The sequence below is a fragment of the Nestor notabilis genome, unplaced genomic scaffold (assembly GCF_000696875.1).
Source record: "Nestor notabilis isolate BGI_N333 unplaced genomic scaffold, ASM69687v1 scaffold25182, whole genome shotgun sequence".
Taxonomy (NCBI): domain Eukaryota; kingdom Metazoa; phylum Chordata; class Aves; order Psittaciformes; family Psittacidae; genus Nestor; species Nestor notabilis.
This window is the reverse complement of record NW_009919109.1, coordinates 1-9,207: the sequence shown is the minus strand read 5'-3', so window position 1 is coordinate 9,207 and position 9,207 is coordinate 1. Positions and strand designations below refer to the sequence as shown.

At 40.4% G+C, this 9,207-nt stretch overlaps 1 protein-coding gene across 1 annotated transcript; it reads right to left on the bottom strand.

The window, feature by feature from the left end:
- Positions 1-1,150: 1,150 nt before the first annotated feature.
- On the bottom strand, positions 1,151-7,456 carry NQO1 (NAD(P)H dehydrogenase, quinone 1). Its single transcript, XM_010010091.1, is given in 6 exon segments — positions 1,151-1,482; positions 2,679-2,780; positions 4,125-4,238; positions 5,624-5,754; positions 7,292-7,411; positions 7,414-7,456. Coding segments are annotated over 6 exon segments (663 nt in total). The 5' UTR covers positions 7,436-7,456; the 3' UTR covers positions 1,151-1,308.
- Between the last annotated feature and the right edge of the window lie 1,751 nt (positions 7,457-9,207).

The following is a 9,207-nucleotide window of genomic DNA, read 5'->3' as shown; positions in this document are numbered from 1 at the left end:
TTTCCCTGTGGTAGCAATTCCCAGTCTGGTGTATCATCGTACACTGCCACTCCAGAATCTAGGCATATTTACTATCCAAACAGCCCTTAAAGAAACATAAGGGTCGGGCATGACAAGGCTGCTATAAAGAATGTATGGCAGATGCATGCTTTCATGCAGAGGCTAACGTGTCATTTGACAGTGACTCAGAAGATTACTTCTTATTCAGGCCATATTCTTTTAATATCAAATTGCAAAGCCACCTGTTGGGTAAGCTGACCAAAGTAAGAAATTGTGTCACTAAGTGAGAAACCCACCCTTTGCCATGTGCACAAAAAGGGTTAACAGCTCCAAGGACAAAAATGATTCTACTGAAGTTTAAGGTAAAAGCCATAGATGTTAAGAGCCAGACAGTCATTTTGTCCTGCTAGATCTTGGCTCAAAGACAGACAGTGCTCCTGCAGGTTTTTGGGTAGGTGTTCTGCCTTGCCAACTACCAGTGCTGGAGATCTCTGAGGACGCCCATCTAATGACAGAGGGGATGCACCCAGCCCTCCAGACCCAAACAGCAATACTGCCTGGTGTGAAAGGGCAGGGAACAGGTAGAATTTCCTTTTGTCTTTACTTAGAGTAAGAAAAAGAGAAATCCCTTTGATTTTAGAAAACTACATACTTTACAAATGGGAGCTACACTCTATAGAGAAAGGCAATACATGCACACACTGCTGTACAAGATTTGTATTTATTTTTCTCCTTTTCTGCATCCGTCATAGCTTTAATGTTGTTTTGTAAATACGTGGAAAAGCCTAAGGCTGTCCACGCGGCTTTACTAGCTATGTCACTGTGCAACTGTATGTCCTTTTGCATTACTCATGATCTCCCTTCGTAACTCAAAGGCACAAGTGTAGAGCCCTCCTTTAAAAGACCAGGATTCACCAGGTTGAGTATGGGCATCGTATTCCCTGGCAAATAAGAAAAAGTGGCAGCTGGTACAAAACCAGTTTATTTAAAACTGTAACGTACTGTTTTGTAAAAAGCAATAGTACAATCTGCAATTAAATACCGCTTGTGCTATCAACCACTTGCAGGCAGGATGTCATACTTTAGGTAAGCAAGGATAATTCCTCACAAAGCGTTTTTCACCCTTCATTGAAGAGAATCCCTCAGGAATCAGTGAAAATAAATGCTATATTGTCAGTTAAGCTGTTAGCTCTAGTACTCAAGATATTTATAATACATTTGGATTCAGAGATTAGCATTCAGATATTGAGATAAAGTACCAAAAAGAACGGAGGTAAGAAAATGTCTCTGTAGTCCTGGACCTGAACACTACTTGAAATACCACTCAGGAGAGCAGTTTATGGGTTCTTCCTTCCAAAGAGTCTTCAGACGCTGGGCCCAGGCAATCAGCATGTCCTTCCTCTTCTCTTCAGAGACATACTCTGGAGCAAAGCAGATGTGAGGTGCAAGGACTTTGACACCACAGAAGTGCATAATTCCATGCTGACCTCAAAGCAAAGAAAGAAATGCCCGAGTTCTTTAATAACTAAGTATTATATAAGTAACTCAGTAAATAGTTATTCTTTCACTTGTAATTCAAGAATGTGGAAGATTCAAAACTGAAACTGTTTCTATGACCCAATATAAGGCACATTTTCTAAACCTATGCATTTATCAGGAGAAGGGAAATAAATTGCAGGAGTTAGTACCTATCCTGGCAGCTGCTATTGAAAGCTGGGCATTAAGCAGAATGACATACAATACACTGAAAAATAAGATCAACTTCATTTATTTTGCTTTGCAGAACTTATTTTTAAGTGCTATTAAATACACAGAACTATTCTCTTTGGCTGCTATATGCTGTTATATTTGCAAGGATCAGAGACAGCCTAAAGTTCATTGTACTGCTTGAATCTCCACAGACTGTTCCTGAACTGCAGTGTATCTCTCATCTACCTCTAAGCATTGTTTTTTAACTTTTTTTTTTGCTTCTGCCTTAGCCAAATGATCCGTAATGAAGGTTAGTGCCTTTCAAATCAGCTGGCCATGCCGTTTTCCCTCTGTGTATTTCTGAATTTACAGTTATGTTTCAACGTTGCCATGTCACCTTCCAAGCTCTGCAGCTAGTTAGCCTCAAAAGGGCAAGCAGCTGCAAATCACAATGGGTAGGAGACCAAAGAATTCAAGCACATCCGTAGTACTGTATCAAAAAGTAGCTAGCACAATTTGCCTTGCCACCTAAATTTCTCACAGCATGCTTGCTACTTCTGGTAAAAGAGCAGCAACATGAACAGGCACGCTAACTTTTGTATGCTGATTATTAATGCCAGGATAATGTGCGACTCCCCCTCCTGCTCCGTATCCTACATGAATCAGGAAGTTATGTTGAAGATAAATCCTGCACACTAGGGTGAAAGGATATCCTGTAACACCAGAGAAACTTTCATGGTGAGCAGTACAGGCTTTCTCCAGATTCCAATCTGGAAGAAGGGGAACAAAACAACTTTAAAACTCCGTGGACTTTTAAAGTAGTCTCAGGATTTTAGGGCCTGATCTATAACCTGCAGATGCTTGGAACTGACAACCTAATTATTTATTATTATATTGTATTTCACATAAAATAAACAATAATACAACACCGAAGTAATTGTAATAATAAAAATTAAGCCAAAGAACAACCAAATATTCATATATTATACCTGCATGGGCCACAAGAGATAGCGAATATCACCATTGATACTTCCTTTTGCATACATCTCTTTGCTTCCTCCAGTGGTGAAAGAAAACAGGGCTAATTTGTTCTAGAATTAAGAAAGTAGTGCTTGAGTTAGGCTGAATAGTTCAAGAGATATTCAGGGGAACCTAGGCAGCATAAATTTCTAGAGGAGGTGTTATCTTTTCTTTCCCAAACCATATGTGTAGTGGCAGGTCTGAGGCAATGATTGACAGCACACAATTAGACAGTGGACTGTGTGTCAGGGCTTTGGGCAGAGACAGGTTAAAAAGAAAAGCAATTAATGTCTGACACCATTATACGAAGCAGGGCTGATCCTTGTTCTACCCTATGCAATGTTTGGAAAACTGTGGCTGGAAAGCACTCTGTTACCAAGAATTTCTTTATTCCTGTCATTCCTGAATGCAGAAATTGAATGCTACAGTCCGCCTTCAAACCTCGGGCTTGCTTGTCACCTGCCAAGGAAAACTGGAGAATAAATTATTCCTCAGGTGTTCTAAACCCCCGTGTTTCTTCTGCTTCTGTAACTATGGTATTAGTCACGGGCTTATGCTCAGCTTCTCTCCTCTCAGTTTTAGCTTCCGTAATTGAAATAACATTTTTCCAGTGCAGTATCTGAACTGCCTTGAGCCTGCACCCAGCTTGCACTCATCTCTGATATTTAAACAACCTGAAATATTTGGAATTGTTAAGATGATCAGAAATTACAGAGATTAATATGCAGCAAACATCAATGTGAAATTAATATTGTTTCTGGATGCTGCAGTTGTTACCAAACAAGATCCATCAGACAGTGGGATAAAATTTTCCAGGAATATTCCCAGTGTTGCAGGGAGTCAGAAAATTTATGAATTGTCATCCACAGATACTGATCTTGCCTAATTTATAAGCTACAGAGAAGAAAAGGTTAAAAGGAGATAGCTGGGACAGAGGCTCATTCACTGGGTATTTTGGGTTTCTGATTAAGTTTTTTAGTTTTATTTCCACCTTCGACATCTAATCCAAGAACAGGATCTTGTCACCTATTCTAATCTGTCACTTATTACAGATTGGTGCATTCTTATGGAGGCGGGAAGAATGACAGACTATAGTTTTAGGAAATGGATCAGTTTAAACTGTCTGCAAGCTGTAAGCCATCCCAGTGCACTCTGTTACACCTACAAAATTATAAAGACTATTTTGTAGGCCAACTAAAAATCTCTAGATCGACCAAATCTTTCGGGCCACTGCGTTCCCCATAATGTACTCCTTTTCAGACAGTTTTAACAAGCTAGAAAGTTATTCAACCAAAGCATTATTTCAGGAGAGCATAAAGTGAGAGCTTTCTATAAATATAATGGAAAAGTAAGACCAGTGCAGTCAAGAGCATTGTGCAAATCTTGATCTTAATAAAATAATCTCAAAAACGTACCTTGAGCAAACCGGAATCGTAACAGTTTGGAAATTCATGAGCAAATCCTTGGACTAAGACTCTGTCCATCCAGCCCTTCATGATTGCTGGCATGCTGAACCAATACAAGGGAAACTATGCAAAAAGTAATTACCTTGTTAGCACAGAGTCTGGGCCATCCTTAGGCCTGGTCTACAGGCCAAATCCTATTCTCTTAATCTATTCAGATCTCATACATGCCTTCTTCCAGCTGTCAATGAACAGAGGCAGTAATTATGCCTGGGAAAAATAACTGAAGTGCTTTTTCTCTTTAGTAGTCTCAGATACATACCTGAGCATCTATAGCACACTAACACCATGGTAGATGTTGAGGGCTTACACACAAACTTGGGACATGATGAAGCAGGAAGGTGCCATTTAATTTAAACTTAAGACTGTACAGAATTGTGTCTCCTATTGCTGAAATGCAAAAGGAACGGTGCTGCTGTATTACTAGGTTTGCTGTTGTTTCAACCTGGATAATAGTGCTACCGAATTACTGCGTCTGCTGTTGTAATGACCCCAATAATTATACTACTGATCTGTATTTGTTACTGTACCATTACTTAGAGTTGAAGTGTTTATTCCTAAAGTTTCTGGTCTGGTGTCTGTTACCATATCCCAAACCTGTAACTCGGTGTGGCTGCCTTAAACACACATTTCTGAGTGTAATCTGTGTTTGCTTTCTTTGAGCTCCAAGACAAAAGGATAGTATCACACTGTCTGATAATATGGTATGATCTTTATATTGAGAATTACAGTATTATTAGACATTAAGAAAAAATTATTCCTGTGAGGATGATGAGGCACAGGAACAGGTTGCCCAGAGCAGCTTTGACTGCCCCATCCCTGAAAGTCTGGGTTGGATGAGGCTTTGAACAACCTGGTCCATTGAAAGGTGTCCCTGGCTGAGGGAGGGGTTTGGAACTAGAATGAGCTTCAGGGTCCCTTCCAACCCAAACCAGACTGTGATTCTACGATTTTTGCTCCGACCAGTTTCTGGTCTGAGCTGCTCTATATAATAGTTTTGGAATGCAGGTAGCGTGAGGACGAGTCTTCACAAAACCTATGCCATCAGACTACTTTTGAGTATAAATTTTTAAGTGAAGCACTGCTGTGAATTTTATTCAGGTATTTTAAGGTTCTAATTTCAGATGCCATCCTACTCCTCAAAAATGACAGTGTGGAGCCATTATTTGTGTGCAAAATTCATACTGTGCTAGCATGAATAATGCTTACATATGATCTGGGTTTTTTTATCTTTTCCAAAATCCACACGCTGTAAGAAAAACCTGACAACTTAAAATTGCTATGCTGGATACCGACTGTTTTGTATTGATGGTAGAGTTACTACAGCTTTTTACTCTGGCTAGATTCAGCATCCCTAAAAAACCTCTAATTTTTTCACTTACTATTGCTTTTCTTTTGTTCAACCCTGTACATTACAACTGAAGTCTTCTACTACAATTTAAAATACTGACCTGAAAAATCATTAAGTCTGCTTCCTGCACCTTCTTTTGCTCTTCAATGAGATCGCTGGACAAACCTCCTCTCTTGTAAGCCTCCAATGTCTCCATGCCATAATTGAACTCTTCTGAGTTGTGCAAACAACCTGTGGGTAGAAGTGACGAGCCATTCCTGGCCCTGTTTCTAGCTTCATAGCCAGATAAGAATTAAATACACATTGCAATCTACAGGGTTTTGGGTTGTTTTTTGGGTTTGTTTTTTTTTTTTTTTTGATGGATATTCAGCATCATCACAGCTGATGGTGATTTGTCTTTAAACTAGAGTAGAATGTATCTGAGGGTTCTAAAAAACTTTTGCCTTTCTGTAGCAACATATGAAGTGCAGTAAGAGGACCTAAGCTTGGCTCAAGATTCTGGTGATGCATATGGATGATTTAAGAGAATTTTGCTAATTGCTGTGCCCCTGCATTAGAGATTACTGAAACTACCATGCAATCACAAGCACTATGTAGCTGCTCTTCAGCCTCTGTAGCTGGGAAACTCAACCAGGGTTGGGGAACCAGTATTGGCCATCTCTGCTGACTCCACTGCACTACAGTTAGTTGGGTGAGCTCAGTCAAGTATGTCTGAATCAATCGTGCACATCCATTCTCCAAATCAACTACTAGATGATTAACCTCTAGCAAAGAGAGGCCTCATGAACGAGCAGAGTAGCATCATCAACTAAACTCTAACAAGTCATGTAGTGGTATTTGATGGCATTTCTCACCCATGAGAAATGGACTTCAGTGATGGATTGTGGATACTGTTAATGCATTTTTCCTCTCAGAAATGTCACTATGAGACAAGGTTCATATTCAGGAGTGGAATTTTAGAAATGCTTATATCTGATCATTAATTTTCTTCTTGCTTTTGCCAGTGCTTGCACTGAACCTGTGTCATTTATTTTTGATTCTTGTTTTAATGAAAATCTCAGCTGTTGCAGATTATCCCTGCTCATGGCAGGGGGGTTGGAACTAGATGATCTTAAGGTCCTTTCCAACCCTAACTACTCTATGATTCTATGTCATGGCTTAATGGCTTTCCTAACCTGGAAAAAGTCTACGTGCTAGTAAAAGCACAGTGAAAATACCACATAAGCCTAACAAGAGCATCACTACTTTTCTCAAGTCCTAACTGCATCATCTAGTCATTTCTAGTAAGTATATACTACCGACGTAGTCTGAAGGTGCCAAGACAACTCAGAAGTGTAAGCCTCAGTTAATTTGCAGGAACTATTTGTAACATTATTTGTTAAGAGAAGATCATTCTTAAAATGTCTCTGCAGCTCATTGCAAATAGTGTAAAAATAGTATTTTTCCTCATTCACTTTAATCTGAAGGAAGAACACTTTCACAAATCTGCACTATACAGATATTTAATTTTTCTGATTGAGAGGCCATTTCTAGTGATCAGGTTTATTTAAATGAAGATGAAACATGTTGGGTTCTTGCTCTGATGTTTCTTAGTCAATGCTAATAGAAAATTAAAAGCTGGGTCTTGATAGTTGAGGGATATTTGTAGAAAATAATAGCAACTATTTTGGGGAGCGTACCTAACAGCGTGGTTCTGGTAGCAGGATAGACAAGGTCAAAGTTTGTCTTGTCATTATTGCTAAAAAAAGTGTATTTTGGCTAGTCTCACCAACAATGTCATTTTTTGTTGCTCTCGGCTCAAACTGCATTGCATATAAATCAGACACCGTGACACTGCAGCCCTGCTTGCTCAGTTCTTCCACAGCAACCCTCTTCAAAGATCCATTGAAGGACTTGGGCTCTTGATGTGCATAGACTATCAGGACTTTTCTCCCTGGAGGCAGAAAGAAAACCATAAGATATTTTTGAGTACAGGAGGCAGATACGAAACAGTTTGTAGGCCCAGGGCCTGGTCCTTCATTTTTCTGTACTCTGTTTTCTGAGCAGCGTAAAACTAGCAAAAAACAGAGTGGCAGTGGCAGCATTTGACTCCTGCTTGGCAGCAATGAGTGACTCATGAGGAACTAATCAGAGAATGCCCCCAACCCAGCTATTCTGTGCAACACTGTGCTTTCCTACATGGAACTCAGTGGACAGTGTGCGCGTTTCTATAGCAGGTCACGCTGTCCTACATCAGCACAACCCAGTCCCTCCTCCTTAGTCAGCATTTGTATTTATCCTATTTCACTACCCCCCAGAAACACTCGCCCAACAACAGAAAAAAAACCCTAAACAACCGAGCTGTCTGCTGGTTTAGCTCCCTAGGCTGGGTCAGACAAGCTATAGTGCAAGTGTGAGGGGTGGGCTGGGATCAAAGCAGTGCCAGTTTAGATTCTCTGAAAATGTGGAAGCAACTTTTACAAGCTCAGAGCATCTTCCTGTGTGGGATCCTCTCATCTTCCAGTTCAGTGCTGTGCAAGTGACAACATTAGGGTAGAAGTTTAAGATGCAGCAATCCCATTTCAGCATCACCACAGTGACTCAATAGAAACCAACGTGATCTTCTCTTAGATGTGCGAGTGAGCTGCCTAGTGTACCTCGAACTGCTGAGAAAGTGGATTTAAGGTAGGCTGAGTGGCAAGATGGGTACATTGGGATGGAGCTTCTTAAACTGATATGCCAAGGTGTATCAGAGCTTACTTGTTCCAAATTTTAATTGTACGTAGGCTGTTCGATTTTACTAACTCTCTAGAAAAAAAAAAGTCATTCATCACTGAACACAACAGGAAGGAGAAATACTCTTATGGGGTAGTAGTTGTTTATACATAAACACTTCAGAGAGGGGAATCATAGAATCACAGAATACCAGGTTGGAAGGGACCTCGAGGATCATCTGGTCCAACCTTTCTTGGCAAAGGCACGGTCTAAGCAAGATGTCCCAGCACCCTGCCCAGCTGAATCTTAGAAGTGAGCTGAATACTCAAAGAAAAAATATGCCATTTTTAACCCAAATTATTAAGGTTTATAAGGGGTGATTACTTCTCCAGTGTGCACAGCATCCATGAAACAAGAGCTTTGCCAAAACACTACTAAAATTTGTGATCAAATGCTATCATATAATAAAATATGGTATTTTTATATAATAAAAAATGCTATCATATATCATAAAATGTGTCTAAACGGCTTAAACCCCTGCCCCATACCTTACTCTGATATCAAGAGCAGTTACCTCCTTGCTGTTCGCACTAACTCTTAGCAACCAGGTAGCTCAGTGGCTGGAGATGACACCAGCTTGCAGACGTGGTAAGGTGAATTCTGCAAGCTGCTGGTTTGCTTCCATTGCAGTGGAGTGGAGGGCACTCAGACACGGTGTTCGGAGAGACCGGAGTTTTCGAAGGCATTACTCTGTGAAGTCATTTCGGTGCTTTGAAAAAGGAGTACCTCAGTATCCCAACTAAACGCTACAGACAAGGACATGCCAGCTCCCTGCCATTTTCTGGAAGCTCTTCAAACTTCTCTCCTGAGAACCCGATGCGGCCTGTGTAAAGTGAAACGACAGATTTGCTTATGTGAGACACGCCAGGAAAAGGTAGAGAGAAAACCACTGTTTCGGTAGGAAATGCACCGTTCTGCGTGGATGCGAGC